The 17,909-nt window shown below is 51.4% G+C and overlaps 2 protein-coding genes across 3 annotated transcripts in view; one reads left to right on the top strand and one right to left on the bottom strand.

Moving 5' to 3' along the window:
• NCAPD3 (non-SMC condensin II complex subunit D3) overlaps positions 1 to 7,510 on the bottom strand; it is a 31,852-nt gene extending 24,342 nt beyond the window's left edge. For both annotated transcript variants that reach the window (XM_088178013.1, XM_088178012.1), the window contains exons 1-8: positions 7,433 to 7,510; positions 5,960 to 6,114; positions 5,022 to 5,184; positions 3,642 to 3,817; positions 3,387 to 3,557; positions 2,836 to 2,897; positions 2,490 to 2,577; positions 593 to 726 (exon numbers count right to left, since the gene is read on the bottom strand). In XM_088178013.1, the coding sequence (XP_088034139.1) occupies positions 593 to 726; positions 2,490 to 2,577; positions 2,836 to 2,897; positions 3,387 to 3,557; positions 3,642 to 3,817; positions 5,022 to 5,184; positions 5,960 to 6,114; positions 7,433 to 7,493 (1,010 nt within the window). In that variant the 5' untranslated portion in view covers positions 7,494 to 7,510. The remainder of the gene's footprint in view (positions 1 to 592; positions 727 to 2,489; positions 2,578 to 2,835; positions 2,898 to 3,386; positions 3,558 to 3,641; positions 3,818 to 5,021; positions 5,185 to 5,959; positions 6,115 to 7,432) is intronic.
• Positions 7,511 to 7,658: 148 nt separating this feature from the next.
• VPS26B (VPS26 retromer complex component B) lies at positions 7,659 to 17,909 on the top strand. Its single transcript, XM_014883597.2, has 6 exons — positions 7,659 to 8,123; positions 11,506 to 11,662; positions 12,721 to 12,885; positions 13,653 to 13,828; positions 14,485 to 14,627; positions 15,020 to 17,909. Exons 1-6 carry the CDS (start codon positions 7,901 to 7,903, stop codon positions 15,164 to 15,166), a joined length of 1,011 nt encoding a protein of 336 aa, XP_014739083.1. The 5' UTR covers positions 7,659 to 7,900; the 3' UTR covers positions 15,167 to 17,909.

The following is a 17,909-nucleotide window of genomic DNA, read 5'->3' on the forward strand; positions in this document are numbered from 1 at the left end:
CATTTGAAAAGTCAGGAAAAGTGGCCATGATTCTGGAATCATGAGTGCAGAAGGATATGCTCAGAAAGCCATCCTTACTTTCCACACTAACCTGGCTTTGCAGGCACAAAATAATTTCTTCCCATACTTTTCTAACAAGTAGAAGGGTAACATGAAAAGCTTCTTTGTTCTCAATCTACTTTTATATGTTGTCTGGGGATCTCTGCACAAACTGCACTTCCAAAAACATGGATCCCCAACAGGGGGAGTAAACACAGGCAAAACATATCATTAAGCAGGAGAGAGCAAAGAACTACGGAGGAATGAGCTCCATGTTAATCTTTCATTTCCTTCTCAATTCTCTGTAGTAAAACACAAGACCTGAAAAACTGACACAAAGCAAAAGACAGAAAATGGGTCCTTTCCACAGCACCTTCTTCCCCCTCTGCCAACAAGCTCAGTAAATTCCCATCCCAGACATTTTAATTAAGCCTCATTTGCACAAACAACTTCAAAGCCAGTGCCAGTTTGTCTCATCCCTTTATCACCTCAACAGCAAAGCAAAGGCAAGCCAGAAGGAAGGAGCAGCCACGCTCAGAGCTCTCAACATCACCTGATGAATTTCACAGCCTGGTCCCTGGCGCTGGTCACGGCTGCTGTGATGGGAAGGGCCTCACACCTGGAACCCCCACTGCTCTGCACCATCAGAACCACACTGAGGAGTCTCTGGAACATACCTCGAAGGGTCTGCAAAGAACAGGTTATTGGGAGCCTCCTTCCATGGATAGGCACTCCAGGGACAGGAAATAGTTCTGAATCAAGCTTAGAACCAAACAACAGCACATGGTAAAGCGTGACTGCTAGCAGAGGAATTCCCAGAGGACTCTTTCTAAATGCACACATCATCTTTCCTGGCTATGATGTTCTCAAGCAAGTTCAGCAAGGTCTCAGAAGGGTTTTCTGAAAGCATTAACAGCTGCCCTCCAAAGAGGGCAAAGTCCCCCCTCCCAAGTCCCCTGTGGACTTTTTTTGCGAGGAACATTTGGAATTTGAGGGAACTCACTGGGTTTTGCACAGGAGATGTCTAAAGCTAAACCTATGTTTTGCACCACCATGTGCACTTTAACTTTTGGAGTTGCCTCCCTTGCCACTTTTTTGGGACCACAGCTTGGCTCGTGATCCCAACACTCCCTGAGCAAGCAGGAGAGGCAGGGAAGGTGAGGCAGGTCTGGGAAGGGTGACTACACCTTGCTGTCAGCACAAATGTCACCAGCTCCAAAAAGCTCATGCTGCACTGAGAAACCAAGGAGGCAGAAACACACAGGCCTAGAGCTGCTGGAGCTGGGCTGGCACTCAGGAATAACCAGGTTAGTGTGTGCTCCAGGCTTTCCTGACCAGACAGCTGCTGATTCCCAGCCTGCAGGCTCAGAACCAGCCCAGGGGTCACACAGACTCACAGACACAGCTCGGGCACACCCAGCCTTCAGCAGCACTCAGGTAAGTGGGAGATGGCCTGCTCTGATTGCCAATTTAAACAAATAAAGATGCAAAGTTCCTGGCAGAACTGGCTGCTCCATGATCACAGAGTGCTCTCTGAACAAGAACCAGCCCTGCTCAGCCTCAGTGAGTGCACAGAGCACTGCACAGCCCAACCCCTCACACGCTGCCAGGCAGTGCTGCAGCTCCATCTAGCAGGGAATCACAACATTCCAGGCAAAGGCAGCCACCTGGAATCCTCTTCTTTGGGATTCAGAGACCCAATGGCACTGCAGCTCTCCTTTGTTCTCAATTCATTTGCCATAAGAGTCAGCAGAGCATGGAATTCACTGCACACAAGTGCAGCAACAAAGAAGCCAAAGGGTGTGGGAAGATTGTAAAGTTAGTGCAGGAGGGAATCTTCCCCAGCAAATTACAGCTGTCCTGATTTCTGAGGAGTGCAAACAGCCTTGCCTGCCCAAAGAGATTGGGTGTTATGAAACAGTGGGCTAGCTAGCTGTAAGATGCAGTTTGGGTTAGAGCTGGAGACTGAGAATCTGCTGGCTGTGCTGTGAGCAGGTAAGGGACATGTGGTCGTGCAAGGGACAGATATGGTGACAAGATGCTGTGTGAGGGACAGTCAAGGTAAGGTGGCTGGGAAAGGGACAGGTTGGGGTTTAGGCAGTCGAGCAGAGAGGAGAGAAGAGTCAGAGCTGTGTGGAGCTGCCTGTAAGAAAAGGAATCAAAGCTGCCCATGAGGGAAGGAGTCAGAAAGAAGTACACTGAAAGAAGACATGAAGAGTTTTCTAATGAAGGACTGGTGGTGAAGCCAGTCGTGTCTGTTTTGACATAATTGCAACAAAAGGGAATAAGGACTGGGGTGAAAAAAAACATCTTTGCTCTGACCCAGCAGAGGGAAACTGAAGTGAAAAGTAAAAACCATACAAGCAAAAATAACATGCAGAGAAGGGAAGAAGCAACCGTGCGTTTACCGTGCTGCAGTGAGGATGTTAAAGATTCTGTTTAACTCGTACCTTATCTTCTGTGCCATGGAGAGAGGAACACAGTAAGTAAAGTCCATAATAGGCCAGCTCAGGAATGTACTTGGCTTTGTTGACATCTCTAAGAGAAGAAGGCAAAGAGATGTCTCACCTCTCATCAGAGTAACTATGACTATTAAAAGAGCTCACTGACTGTGAAACATTCAATATTCACAAGATGCTGTTTGCTGTCAGCACATGGAAAATATTCCAATTATCTTTATAAGAGAATTTGTCACTTTCATTTTTATATAAACAGGACAACAACACAAGAACTGAGGGTTTCACTTGTTCAAAGCATCATATAAACATTAAGAATTATTAAGAAATATTTGCTCACATTGCTGCTGAAAACTTGAACTCGTGGAGCACTGGCTCAAAGCTGGTCATCTCAACAAAGACCTGCAAGGGAAGAGAGCCAAGCTGAGCTCAGTGCCCTGAGGGGAGGGTGTGCAGAGCTCTGGGATGTCTGGGGTCACACCATTGGGTTGAACTTTCAAACACCTCCCCTGAAGCAGAAGAAAAGCAGAGCCCAAAGCCCAGAAGCTCCCCCTAGGAACAAATGGTGGCTGGCCCTGGATCTCCCTGGAAGTGTCCAAGGCCAGGCTGGACAGGGCTTGGAACAATCTGGGATAGTGGAAGGTGTCTCTGATTGTGGCAGGGGGTGAAGCAAGATGAGATTTAAGGTCCCTTCCAACCCAAACCTTTCTGATTCCATGAACAAAACTCTTGCAAGTGTTCAGCACGAGAGGCAAACACAGAGCAGGCATCCTGCTCCCACATCTCCACTAATTCCCATCAGGGACCAGGGGATGGAAGGCAGGGCTGCCACCCCTCCCAGGGGAATGCTCTGCATGCCCAAAAGGTTTGTGTTAGGGAACACTTTCTTACCTGCAGGCAGTTCTGCATGCACTGAGGCTTTTCTTTCAGGGAGAACTTGGGCAGAAGTCTTAGGAAGTTTTTCAAAAGAAGGAAGACGGCGTTGCGGACTTGGAGAAGATCTTCTTTTGAGAGGTAAACATCCTCACCATCCTCCTCCTCCTCTTCCAACGTCTCTTCTATCTATATTGGCAGAAGAGAGAAACTGCTTGCCAACAATTTGCTTATTAACAGGGATTTGTATGTGAAGAGATTGCACAAACTTACACTGGAGTTGTCATTCCTGCACGATTTCCCTTTCTTCCTGGTCCTTCTGGCACTGGGCTGAGAGCTTTGAGGATGAGCCTTCTTCCTCTTCCTCAGCTCTCGAGGCAAGCATTTTGTCAAGGTGTAAAGACATTTATCAAACATCACTTGGTGGAACAGCTGGTTGGCTATGCTACCTGCCCAGAAAAGACAACATCAGTCCTCTTCCAGACAAAATACAGAGAATATCAAACCATCATGTCCCAGCATTGGAAGTGTTCAAGGCCAGGCTGGAGCAACCTGGTCTGATGCCTTGGGTTTTAGCTTTTATATTTTTCAGAATCTCTGCTGCTTAGTGTGTAAATCTGAAACTTCATATTAGGTGTTAGTGAGTTCTCTTCACAGGGTAGTGACAAAACAATTCCTTTCTAGCTGGAGAATCAAGGACACCCAAAAAGCAGAAACAACAGGGAGGGAAAAGGGGTAAGCCAGGGGGGCTGAGACTTCATAGCCTGAGGCTGTGCTTGGATAATTGAACCCAATGTGTAAATGAACCAAAAGTTATAAAAGTGTAAAAACTCGTGACCAGGATCCATCTTGGATTTGATTTGGGTGTAGCCCCAGCCAGGCTCTTGCAGTGCCCAAGGTGGATCCTTTCAATAAATTCCTATTTTATTCCTTTTGCTCTGCCTGGTCTCTGTTCCAGATCAGCCTTTCCAGGCAACAGTCTAGTAGAAAATGTCCCTGCCCATGGAATGAGATGAGCCTTAAGGTCCCTCCCAACCCAAATCAGTTTGTGATCCTATGATCTGATGTCCCAGAGACTAAGAAAATGGAAGAGAAGAACAAAGAGCTGCTTGAACTGCACCACCAGGCTGATGCATCATCAGCAGTGACACATTCCAGCAGGATCACCAGCTGACTGACCCCTTCCAGCTGCACCATGGAGATCAGCAGAACTTCAGGGTGTGCTAGAATACAAAGGGATCCTGCTGTGTACTAACCTGCTGGAAACACTCAGCTGCTGGTTCTTTTAGACTGATATTTTTGTTTTCACAAACAGACCCATCCAAACGTGCTGCACAGTGAAATGCTCCCTGGTTACAGAGCAGGGACAGCAATAAGCTCCTGCCTTGCTGTCAGAGCACAGGAGCTGCGTGGTTCCAGCTCTGTGCAGGCTCCTCTGTCACCCTGTCACAGGACACTGAGGCCACCAAATCCCTCTGTGACAGGAGGCCAGGCTGCCACCAGCCTGTGACACTGCTCAGCACTCACACCACTCGGCCCCTGAGGATTTCAGGGACATCAAGCCAACACTTGTTCCACCTGGAATCGCTACAAAGCCCATCCTGCCTGAGCTGTGCTGTCCCCAGCCATGGAGAGGCACATCCTGAGGCTCACCTGGGATCTCCAGCAGCAGCAGGTACAGCCCAGCTGAGTGCAGACCAAACACCCTCTGCTGTGCACTCGCTCTTTTTTGCTGCCCCATGTGCACAAAGTGATGCAGCACAGCCACCAGGGCCTGGTGGGACAGGCTGTTCTCAGCAAACAAGGTCCAGACATTCTGAGGCAAAAGAGGAATAGTGAGGAATCCCATAATAACACGGATATCCAAAACTAGCCATTATTCAGATTTTAACATGTGCCACTGATGCCTTGGGTTTTAGCTTTTGTATTTTTCAGAATCTCTGCTGTTTATGTGTAACTCTGAAGCTTCATATTAAGTGTTAGTGAGTTCTCTTCACAGAGTAGTGACAAAACAATTCCTTTCTAGCTGGAGAATCAAGGACAACTGGTACCCCAAAAGCAGAAACAACAGTAAGGGAAAAGGGGCAAGGCAGGGGCTGAGACTTCATAGGCTAGGGCTGTGGTTGGATAATTGACCCCAGTATGTGGATGAATCAAAACTTATAAAAATATAAAAACTCGTGACCAGGATCCATCTTGGATTTGATTTTGGTATAGCCCTGGCCACGCTATTGCACTGTCCAAGGTGGATCCTTTCAATAAATATCTATTTTATTCCTTTTGCTCTGCCTAGTCTCTGTTCCAGGTCAGCCTTTCCAGGCAACACCACCATGACCAACTCCCTATGTATTCTATGCTTTAAAAAGTGTTTTAACACATAGTGTTATGTGGTATGCATTATAATACTATATATACTTAATGTTATGCTATGTTATATTATTAAAATTTAGGAATAGCTTCCTTCTGAAGCATTCCAGCACACAGAGCAAGAATTGTTTGAAAAGTTTTTGAATATTTTGCGAATTTCAAGGCAAGACAGATGTGACAAAGAGAAAGTAAAAGCGGCTGGCTCTGTGTTCAAGTGCTGTCACCTCTCTGCTCTCCTGGTCCCCAGCAGCAAAGGGCTCCAGAGCTTGGTACAGGCAGGTAAAGGTGTTGAGCCCATTGCCCGTGATCTCCTCTGCTATCCGGGGATCCAGAGGCTCGGTGTCCGTGAAATCCAGATCCCACACTGAGTCCACCCACACTGAGAGAAAAAAAAAAAAAAAAAAAGAAAAAGTGTTTATTGTTGGAACCCAGAAACCTGGGAGTTTTGAGCTTTCTGTGCTTTCTGACACTGACCCCCAGGAGAACACTGCTTTTGACTTGATGCCTTGGAGAAGGCTCCAAATTTGAGTGATGGAGTTAGAGTCACGGGTGTGTAGTTAAATCGAAGTGTGTGATTTCACACGGTGAAGGGTTTGGAATTTGAAGGTTTTAGAATATAGTAATAGGTATATTACGGGTCACAGGAGTTTGGTTATTGGGTCAAAAGTATAAATAATATAGGTGTTAATTCTCTATTGGGTTGTTTAGCTTTAAAAGACCTTGTAACTAGCTAGATATTTTGCTCACTTTTAGCTTGTAGCTAGAAATGTTGCAGAACCCTCTGTGCTTTAGATAAGATTTAATAAACAACCAAGTCCAAACGTGAGAAATTTTGTCTCCTTCGTGTTTTTAATCCTGACTCTGAGTGAAGACAGAAGAAAATAAAGACAAGCCACTGCTTAGGTGGTGCAGTTAACCCTTTTACAATTTATAAACACCAGGGGCGAGATTTCTCTGAAACACGCGTTTCATCCCAAATACGGAACACGGAATACCCAAATCCAACGGGACACGGGCGCGTCAAGGACAGCCGCTGTCAGTGCCAGGAACCGGGGGACAGCCACCCCGGAACCGGGACCGGGCCAGAGACAGAGACCGGGACATAGACTGACAGCAAGACTGGGACTGGAACAGACACCTGGACCAGGATCGGAACTGAGACCGGGAGCGGGATGGAGACTGATATCGGGATAGAGAGAGAGAAAATGAGAGAGAGACAGAGACCGAGATATAGACTGGGATCAGAACACAGAGACAGCGGGACCGGAACAGACACCTGGACCAGAACCGGAACCGACACTAGGAACGGGATGGAGACTGATACTGGGATAGAGAGAGACAGAGACTGGGACATAGACTGACACCAAGACTGGGACCAGGACACAGATAGAGAGCGGGACCGGAACCGAGACCGGGACCGGAACCGCGACCGGGAGAGAGAGAGAGAACGGGAGAGAGACAGAGAGCGGAACGGGAATAGACACACGATCGGGACCGAAACTGAGACCGGGACAGAGACCAAGACCGGGACAGAGACAGAAAGATTGGGACGGAGAGCGGGAACGGGAACAGGAAACAGACAGACCGAGAGACACAGCGACCAAGAACGGAACAGAGGTCTGGAGACCGAGACCGAGACTGATCCCGATCCTAATCCCAATCCCGCCCCTAACCCCGGTCCCGACCCCGGCTCGCACCTCCATCCGCATCCTGCAGCCGCCACTCGCCGAGCGCGCTCCGCAGCCGCTTGGCGGCCATCGCGCCACCGCCCGTTCGAACGCGCCAATGGCCGGGCCGGGCCGGGCCGGGCCAATCGCCGCTGCCCCGGAAGGAGCGGGGCGGGCCGGGCCGGGCCGAGGCGGGGCTGCCGGTGCGCGGTGCGCGGTGCGCGGTGCGCGGTGCGCGGTGCGCGGTGCGCGGTGCGCGGTGCGCGGTGCGCGGTGCGCGGTGCGCGGTGCGCGGTGCGCGGTGCGCGGTGCGCGGGTCCCGCCGCCGCCGCCGCCCCGGCCCGGCAGCGCTGTCGCATTGCGGCCCCCCCCCTGCACCGCTGCCGCTGTCGCTGCCCCGGTCCCTTCCCCGGCGTCACCGCCGCCCCGCGCAGCCCCGCCCCGGCTGCGATCCGCCAGCGGGGCCGCGGGGTCCGGCCCGCGCCGCATCCCGCGGCCATGAGCTTCTTCGGGTTCGGGCAGAGCCCGGAGCTGGAGCTGGTGCTGAGCGACGCCGAGAGCCGGCGGCGGGTGGAGCACAAGACGGAGGAAGGCAAGAAGGAAAAATACTTCCTCTTCTACGACGGCGAGACCGTGTCGGGGCGGGTGGTCCTCACCCTCAAGAACCCCAACAAGAGGCTGGAGCACCAGGGCATCAAAGTGGAGTTCATCGGGCAGATCGGTGAGCGGGGCGGCCTGCGGGCCCGGCTGTCCCTTCCTGATGCCCCTCGTGGGTGCCGGGAGCATCGCTGCACCGCACGGGGCCGGGATCCCGCTGCTGCCGGGGGTCCGGGGAGCATCACTGCATCCCAGAGTATCGGGGTGCTCACAGCGCCCAAGGGTCTGGGGAGCACTGCTGAGCCCGAAGGTGCTGAGATCCCTGCGTGTGCCAGAGCATTGCTGGTGCTGAGAGGCCAGGGAGCATCACTGCACCCCATGGTAACCCCACTGGGACCGGGGGTCTGGGGGCATTGCTGTTCCCCGTGGCACTGGGATCCCACTGGTACTGGGGGTCTGGGGACATTGCTGTTCCCCACGGTGGTGAGATCCCACTGGTACTGGGGTCTGGGGGCATTGCTGTTCCCCGTGGCACTGGGATCCCACTGGTACTGGGGGTCTGGGGCATGGCTGTGCCCCATAGTACTGGGGTCCCACTGGTACTGGGGTCTGGGGCATGGCTGTGCCCCGTGGCACTGGGATCCCACTGGTGTTGAGCGGGTTCCTCTCGCTCCCGGGTGATGCTCGGCTGCACGCAGCATTCCCACGGCTGCCTGCCATTATTCCGCCCTTCGAGCTGGGCAGCCTGGCCTGTTCTCCAGACTTGAGCCCTGGCAGAAGGAAGGGCATTCCAGTCCTTTTCCAGGTCATTGTTCTCCTGTCCTAGTTTCTCTCTTCTGCTCGGTCACAGATTTCAGCTCCGAGCCGGGCGCGCTTTGGTTCCGTCCTGCAGCTGCAGGTCAGCCCCGAGCAGCTGCCAGCCCTGCTCCCCAGGCTCCCTGCTCCAGGAGCTGCCTGCCTGCTTCTCTCGTGCCTGCTGATCGTCTTAGGGATGCTGAGGGTGCTGATGGCCTGGCTTTTGTCCATAGGTCCCTTTTACCTGGGTGCATCACCTTTCCTGAGGCCAGGCTCAGCCTGGCTCATCCCACCTTCTACCCCACGCATCCATGCACGGTTGACTTCAAGTTGTTCAAAACTTGTGGTTATCTGTGCGTGTAACCAATTCAGGTTTAATATTTCCTGCTTTCGTAGAGGAAAGGCAGCTGCCACACCCACTGCTCCATCGGAGCGGAGCTGTCCGTGCTCCACGGACATGCCTCGAGTCCCACAAGCCAAAATAAGTTCAGGATGTTCCTTCCCAGTGATGTGGCTGCTTGCGAAGCCTCTCTGTGCTTGGCTCTAAACCCCAAAATCTCTGCTGGAGCCAGGGGCCTGCAGCCTTTGCATTGTAAATCGTGTGGTGAGGGAACATGAGCAGGAGATTTCCCACCCAACCCGATGCTGCTGTTGGAGTTTCATTGGCTTTGCTTGTGCCTGACTCTGGTTTTTGGAAAGGAAGGGAGAGTGTAAATGATGGAGTGTCGGTGAGCCAGGTTATGAGTTCCTATTGATACATTGCCAGTGGAAATTAAGCATGAACTTTGTTTCCTACTCCTCTGTCTCTGTTGTGCTGCCTTGCCTGTTCCTCATTCTCCTTTTTGGAAGACTTTTGAGCCATGCCTGTGTGGAATAACTGCTTTGTATGCACGTTATTGCCCAAGCAGGGTGTGTTAGAGCTGCTGTGGCTGCACATTTGTCATTACTCCCCTCAGGCCTCTTAGATAAATCAGTGAAGTTTGTACCACTGATTCCACTCCTCAATGCTTTCCATCTTTGTATTCTGACTTCTTGCTGCCACGAGGTCAGTGTGGAAGTGAGACAGTTTAACAGGCAGGGGGACTGGGATGTGAAGGAGGGATTTTTTATAGGGGAGATGCTCCAGGACAGGTACCAGAGGCCAGACTGTGAGTGCTGGGTCCTGCCTGCTCTCAGGTGAGCACAGAACCCATTCCAGATGATTTCACATCTGGTGGCTGTGGCCTGAGCAAGCCATCAAAATGTGGGCAGGTTATTTTCTCAGTCTGGAAACCTTATAGATCTGAAAACCTGAAATTACAGCTTATACCTGTTTGACAGGCTGGAGTGTGGGAAACATCACTCTGCTTAAGGCTGCAGGGTGCCAAGCATGACCTTCTGAGGTAGCAGAGAACTCAGTGCACTGCCATCTGCCTCCCCTTGCTTTAAGTTTGATTTGTGCCTTCTGCATTTTGTGTCACGATGGTCTGAGTTGATTCCTCTTTTTCTGTTGGCACGTGGCTTCTCCCTGTCACATCAGCCAGCAATTTCCTCTCAGTGGACACACAAATCCAGTGCTCAGAGAGAAGCTTGGTTATTTCTGTCACCTGCCCAGCCTAAAGGGCTTGGTGACATTTGCTGTTGTGCGTAAGTGAGGAGAACTCTAGTGCCAAAATTTCCATTAGAGAGATAAGGTGAGCAAAGGGCTGTGACAAACAGGCATCACTTAAAAGCTGAAACCTCATCGTGCATCTCAAGGAGGGCAGAGCTGCAGCTCCTGAGCACCTCTAATACCTCTCAGAAGCCTCCTCTGCACAGTTTAGTGCTGACACTGAGCTTGTGTGTGTGTGATTGTGTGATGACTTAGGTTTTTGTTGCCTCATCTAAGCAGAAAGGATTTGCCTTTGCAGAAGGACTGTGTGGGTGTCCTGTAGGCACAGGCTCACACGCAGGGCTGGGAAGGGCAGGTTTCATTGATGGTTTTGGGTAATCCCAAGCTGTTTATGCAAATTGCAGAGTTTTAAAGGTTATGTTGCTTTGTCTTGAGGCAAAATACTCAGTGGAGGTGTGGAGGATTGCTTTCATTAAATGAGGAAACCCTTAGTTTCCTGCTGATGTGGGAAGGTTGTGGGGAGAAATGAGGCAATGCTGGTCACTTGAGCTGGTTTGAGCAGTGCTCCCAGAGGTGAGAGCTCTTCCCTCACCGTGCTCACATGGCCATTAATGTGTTATCCATGGGCTGGAGGAGCAGTGGATTCAGCTGCCTCCCCACACTCAGGGTGGCTGTGCAGCAGGATCAACGTTGTCATTTATTCCCTGCTGCAGCTCAAGGCCACTCAAGCTCTTTGCTGTGCAAGGATAAGCAGGAGCAGTTGGAATCCTCCTATGCCCTCGGTTTTGCTCTGTCACTGTGTATTCCACACAAGCAGTGATGGTTTTTTATTGGAAGTGTTTGTGTGAGCTGCAAACCATATTTAATATTGATTATAGGTGACTCGTGTCCCCTCAAGGCAAGTTCTTGATTTACTGCAGTAAAGGAGGCTGTGTGGACTTTTTCCTTCCTGTTTCAGGGAGGAAAGCTGTGCCTGCACCTGGCTGGGATGGAGAGCAGGGAACAAGGCTCCCCTGGTGGGTTCTGTGAATGGTATTCAAGGAAGGAGTGACCTGGACAATTGCTGAAAATCTCCTGTGTCACATGGGGTTAAGCTTAACCTGGATTTCCATTTTCCTAGAACTCTACTATGACCGAGGGAACCACCACGAGTTCGTGTCCCTGGTGAAGGACCTGGCCCGGCCTGGGGAGTTCACTCAATCACAGACATTTGACTTTGAGTTCACACACGTGGAGAAGCCTTACGAGTCCTACACGGGGCAGAACGTGAAGCTACGGTGAGTCCCCTGCCCTGGCTGCTCTCTCCAAATGCTGAAACTCACTCTGATGATGCAGAACTCCAGATTAATTTTGGGGGCTGAGTTGTAAAAGGCTGCTTTGAGGACTTTATTTTACAAGCGTGCATCAGGCTCTTTATGGAATTTGTTTTTCCCCTTTTGAGTGACAAGAGAAATCAGCCCCTTTTGAATCAAATACTTGCTAATTTATTTGATAATTCAAAAAATCAAAATAAACTGTTTGGTTTAGTCTCCAGTGGGGATTTTTTTTTGCTGTAATCAGTCTTGTCAACTTTAATTGTGCTCTGTATGCAAACAGATGCTTCGCTCGTGCCTTGTTCATATGTTAGAAATGATATTTCACATCAATTGATTCAAAATCCTTTCACTGATTTCAAAGTGGGGGTTGGAAAAGTCTGAGATCTGCACTGGGAGGTGTGGCTGTGCAGCCTGATGTAATCTTGCAAAAGGGCAGTGGTTTTAACATGTGCAGGCTGTTCCTTAGATCCCCAAAATGGGGCTTAGGTAACTCGGGCTCACAAATGTGTGGAAGCTGAGAGGAGCCTGCTTTTCCATCTGAAAATTCCCTTCTGTCTTTTCCAGCGTGGGATGGTGGCTGCTCCAGGGGCAGGAACATGTGAAGAGCTGTGAGCTCTTTTGCTGTGGGTTTATTTTGTTCAGACCTGGCCTAGAAGAGAGTAAATGACATGGGAAGAGGAGCTTCCTTGCTGTTCTGCTTCCTTGTGGCAATTCTTTGGTTTCCTGTTTATTTTGTTGCTTTGGATATTCCTCATTCCCTGTTGTTGAAATCCTCTCAGCTGTGCACAAGCTGAACTGAGCAGCTCACCTTGCCAAGGACAAGGTTCCAAGCTTCACTGGGAAAAAGGAACTTTCTCAGTGGATCTGTTGAGTTGATCCATCCTGATGTTTTGTTTAGACGTGCAATCAAACACGTTTCAGCTCTTTACATGGCTCAGTGTAGTAATGCTGCTTGGGTAGTGCAGCCCTGTCCCTGCTGCCCCCCGTGTGACCCTGATGGGAGGGCACTGTCCCTGCAGGTATTTCCTCCGTGCCACCGTGAGCCGCAGGCTGAACGACGTGGTCAAGGAGATGGACATCGTTGTGCACACCCTGAGCACCTACCCCGAGCTCAACTCCTCCATCAAGATGGAAGTGGGCATCGAGGACTGCCTGCACATCGAGTTCGAGTACAACAAGTCCAAGTGAGTGTGTCAGGAGCAGCTGGGGGCTCTGGGGACCCACCTGCTAGAGGTTTCCTCAAAGGAATTCCATGTCCACGTGCTCCAGAGAGGCTGGGAGACAGCTCAGATCCTCCCTGATCTGTGGGCTCCTCTCCTTCCCCTGGATCTGGATCAAAGAATGGGAAGCAATGGCTGTGCTCACTGAGCCTGGAGCACAGCATGAAATTCTTGCTGTAACTTCCCACTCCCTGTATTCTCAGCCAGGTCAGTACTTCCAGGTGTCTCCAAAATGCAATATTTGCTCCTTACCAGGCAATACAGCTGAAGTGGGAATTAACTCCAGCAAAGAAGTTGGGAAGAGCTCTTTTAAACTACTCTTAGTGCATCTTTCCCAACTGGTGCTGGAAAATCTCCCTGCAAGTGGTGGTTGGCCAAAGGTTGGACCCAATGATCTCAGAGGTCTTTTCCAACCTAAATGATTCTGTGATTTGAGTTGGTTTTAATGGATCTAAAATATGGAGTTTGTAGCCTCTGCTCTTACAGGGGTTTCTTGCAGATATTCAGTCTGAAGTGATGTTTTTAATTTATCTGCTCATGCTAAATTTTGTTGTGGGTTTCCAAAAGAGCAGAGGATGGAAATGAGGGGCTGGTTGCTGGTGGGAGTGGTTGATTTGCCATCTGCTGTGGATGAGAGCAAAGTGCCTGCCCATCAAGTTCCTGCACATGAGCCTGAGCCCTGCTCTGCTGCACAGGGCTTGATCCTGGTGTCTTCTCCCCTCTGGTGCCAGGTACCATTTAAAAGATGTGATTGTGGGGAAGATCTACTTCCTGCTGGTGCGGATCAAGATCAAGCACATGGAGATAGACATCATCAAGAGGGAGACAACGGGCACGGGGCCCAACGTGTACCACGAGAACGACACCATAGCCAAGTACGAGATCATGGATGGGGCACCTGTGAGAGGTGAGAGGGCACAGGAGCCCCCAGGATTCCTCTTCTGGAGGCTTTTGGGGTGGGAATATGACTCTTGCAGTATCTTCTGTGTGCTCAGCATCCTGTTCTACTGGTGGGCTCAGAGCAGGGGATTGATCTTCTTCAGGGGATTGATCATTCTTCTTTTTCTTCTTCCTTCTCCAGTGTGATGAGGGGGAACTGAGGTAGAATGGGTTGCAATGACTTAATTCTTTTGATGAAGCAGTGGCAGAACCAGCTATAGATTCACAGTTGGTATGGCCACCAGCTGGCATTGCTGCAGCTCAGAGCAGAGAGGGTGTTCTTGCTCTGTGCCAATCTCCTGTGCCACTGTTCCTTCGCCCAGCAGAGTCACCTGCCAGAGAAAATGTCACCTTACTCATTTTTTCCTGCAGTGCTGTCTTGATGCAGGTCCCAAAAGAGTCCTGTGCTGTTAGAGTGGAGCTGGGATAGCTGTCAGCAAGGGCAGGATCTGGCTGTGGACTGTTCATGCTGGTTTCTGAAGGGAGTTGAGGTCTTCTAGCTCATGTTAGTCCACTTGTGGAAACGGTGACAAAGGTTGTAGCCATGTGAGTTTGTGTTTCACTGCTGCTCTCCCGGTTTCTGTCTGCATCCTGTCTGTGCTGACAGCTCTGTGCCCTTTCCAGGGGAGTCCATTCCCATCAGGCTCTTTCTGGCTGGCTACGAGCTGACTCCAACCATGAGGGACATCAACAAGAAGTTCTCTGTGCGTTATTACCTCAATCTGGTGCTGATCGATGAGGAGGAGAGACGCTACTTCAAACAGCAGGTGAGAAACAGAGCTGCTGCTCTCCTTGGACATGTGGATGGGTGATTGGGATTCTTTTACAAGGAATTTGGGATTCATCACGTGGAAGGATGGTCTAGAAGAATATCCATGCAGGTCAGATGCGTGTGGTGGTGGGGAAGAAGCTGGGGAGGAAACTTTTCTGCTCAGTGGTGGAGCTTCTGTGCTTCACCTTATCATTGGCACTAGGACAGAGGTGCCATGGATGTCCTCTGTGTGCCCAGAGCCCAGGGAGGAGCTCTCTGCCCAAATTTCGGCAGGTGTGGTACCTACATGGCTGTGGGCGGAACAGCGAGCCGAGTTCAGCCTGCGGGGCCGGGTGGGGCAGCAGGATGTCTCAGCAGCCCTGACAAGCCTTGGCCGTGTCCCTGCAGGAGGTGGTGCTGTGGAGGAAAGGGGACATCGTGAGGAAGAGCATGTCCCACCAGGCTGCCATCGCGTCGCAGCGCTTCGAGGGCACGTCCTCGCACGGCGAGGCCAAGGCCCCCGGGCAGCCCGCGGAGAACAACGGGCGGCAGTGAGGCCGGGGGGCCCCGGGAGCCCCCAGCACCGCGGAGGAGGCGCTCAGAGACTGCACAGAAACCAATTCCCGTTTTATGACTTCATTCCTTTCTTCAAAGGACTGCCGGGGCGGGATGGGGCGGGAGGGCTCGGCGCTTCCCGATCCACCCGTTCCTCTGGAGGCCGGGTTTGAGGCTGCTCCCAGCCCGTGTCCAGATCTCCTGTGTGCCCCGAGAGCCTCGGCCTGGCAGCAGGGAAGGACAGAGCCCAGCCTGTGCTTCTCCCCCGCAGTGGGGAGGCTGCTCTGGGGCTCTGTAGGATGGATGTTTTTTCTTGCCTTTCCGAAATCTTCCCTGGGGGAAACATCCCGGTGATTAGCTGGATGCTAGAGGGATCAGAGACTGGCGTGGCCTACTGGATATCTTGTGGTGTCATCTCCTTGCTGCTTCCCCTTCTTCCTCTTCATGCTGGTGTTGGATTCCTTGCCACAAGCAGCTGGATGATGGAGGTGGCTCAGCCCTGGGACTGCCACCCAGCCATGGGAGCACGGGCTGGGCCGTGCCGTGTCCCACCAGGAGCTGTGGCTGGCAGGAGGGAGTGAGATGTGTGGCTACAGGAGGAGGTGGCACGGAGTGGGCAGAGCAGTGACGGTCCCAGTGCTGCTGGGTGGGCAACAAGTGGGGGCAGGAAGGCTCCTGGCCACGAGCTGTGCCTTCCTAGTCTTGTCCTGGCAGCTGTCTGAGCGCTCCCAAGATCCACGCTCCAACTGCTGCTCTTATGCAGCTCCCAGGTGCTGCTGCAGAGAGGTGTAGAGAGCAGTTCTGGAGCTCTTGGGGGTTCTCCTGTGGGTGGGTTTGTGCTGCACACGCTGCCCTGTCCCGTGTCTGTGTCCTTGGGACAGAGCAGGGACGGACAGCAGCGTGGGGACACGTGTGTGGGGTCTGGTTTGCTGCCTCATGCCTGCAGGAGGAGGATTAGTGGGGACAGAAGGTGGATGCAGTTGTTGTGGGAGGCTCAAACAGGCCTGTGTGGGCTGCTGGAAGGAGCCAAGCAGCACCTGGAAGGGTGGCAGAGCTCTGATTCCAGACACACATTCCTGAGGCCTGAGCTGAAGTCACCAGCGAGGTCTGAGAGCATGCAATGAACTGAGAACCTGAATGTGGGTTTTCTTTTTTTAAAATAAGCTGCTTTTAGCCTTCAGCTAAGTAGACTCATGAGAACATTCCCAGCAGGAAGTCACTTCTCCATTAAAAATCAGATGTGGCTTTGTAGGCTTGATTGGCTGAGTTTGGACAATGTCCACGCTGTTCAGCTGCCCTTTAACAAGCAGGTGCTGACACCTCCTACCCAAAAAGAGAGACAAGGCTGCACTAAGTGCGGGGACATGAGCTCTGTCAAGTGGGATTTGTGTGGATTTCCCCGAGTTTGTGGCTCGCTAGTTTGTCCAGCTTCTTTCTGGCTCTGGAATCAAGTTCCTCTGTCCTACAGCTGAATGTAGAGCAGGTGTCTTGCAGCTGGGAAATGGAAGTTTCTGCTTTGTTCAGTGGAAGGAGCGGGGCTGGGGTGGGAAGGGGAGCTTTTTATGTAATGACAGCTACTGTATTTCAGTGATTAATGTGTGTTTCTGCTTGCCAAAGTAAGTTATCTTTTCCTCACCACGTGTAAGGTTGTGGTTTTTAGTAGAGCTGGCCAGTCTGGCTCTGTAGAGGACACTAATGCTCTCATCTCTGCTGAATGCTTGTGTCACCCCATGGTTCTGCTGTGCACCACTGAAGATGTGGCTTGTCCCCCACGGGGGGTGTGTGCCGTGGGCTGGGGCCGTGTCTTCCCAAGGCTCAAAAGCTCACTGCAGGCAGCAATCACCCTGCTGTGCCAGGGCTGGGGCCCTCTGCCATGGCACAGGACCCTGCATGTCACTTTGGACACTCCTCCCTCAGGGAGAACTGGCTGTGCTGCAGCCAGGCACAATCCTTTAGGGACAAGTGAAGCTCCTTTGGGAGCCCTTGGGGATAACAGACTATCCTTCCGTGGCTGAGCTGAGCACAGCAGCACCCTTACAATCTTCTTAAGCTTTTCTTCAGCTCCCTCCTTGTCTTTATTCCTTTATTCCCTTTATTCCCCTGGATTGTAGGCTGTGTGGTGGGAAAGAAACCCCCTGGATGGAGATGTCTCTGCATTCCAGGAGTGTTTTTTTTTTCCTGCCTGACTGGATGTGAGATCATTGCCTGGCTGTAAGGAGATGGCTGTTCAACATCTGTTCATCATTCCTGGAGGGTTGCCTTGGAAAAGGTGCATGATCCTGTACATTGATTTGGGGATTTTTCCCTACTTTGTCCCCTCTCCCCCGCGTCCCTGTGTGTGGAACCAGAATTCAGAAATGATTCCCATTTTTATTGAATCTGATGGACCATTCATTAGCCACTCTGTTTGTGTGGGGTGGAGCAGATGTGCTGAGCATCCTTAGAGAGAAGCTGGGGTCACTCCAGGACAAGGTACAGTGTTTTGTGAGCATGTGAAGGGGCAGAAGCTGCTTGAGCAGTCGTGTCCCCCTGAGCTGGTGGTTCTGTGCTGTACTTGGGTCATTCCCTCTCTCCCAGGCAGAGGGGAGTGGGCAAGTACCAAACCAAGCAGTGCAACTTGTAATTAAGCCTCTGCTGTGTTTACATGTTTCTTAATTCGTCGTCTTTTCAATGGCTGTATTTTAAAACTTGGGTTTTTTTGTCTCTCCAATTAAAAAGAGCCAGCCCTGGCTGTCAAATGCTG

The sequence above is a fragment of the Sturnus vulgaris genome, chromosome 23 (genome assembly GCF_052056855.1).
Source record: "Sturnus vulgaris isolate bStuVul1 chromosome 23, bStuVul1.hap1, whole genome shotgun sequence".
Classification (NCBI taxonomy): Eukaryota; Metazoa; Chordata; class Aves; order Passeriformes; family Sturnidae; genus Sturnus; species Sturnus vulgaris.

Excerpts from the sequence above, each read along its gene's own strand:
- VPS26B (XM_014883597.2), top strand. The coding sequence starts at position 7,901 with ATGAGCTTCTTCGGGTTCGGGCAGAGCCCGGAGCTGGAGCTGGTGCTG. Across the intron at positions 8,124-11,505 it reads GGAGTTCATCGGGCAGATCG|AACTCTACTATGACCGAGGG; the intron begins GTGAGCGGGGCG and ends CCATTTTCCTAG. Across the intron at positions 11,663-12,720 it reads GGGCAGAACGTGAAGCTACG|GTATTTCCTCCGTGCCACCG; the intron begins GTGAGTCCCCTG and ends CTGTCCCTGCAG.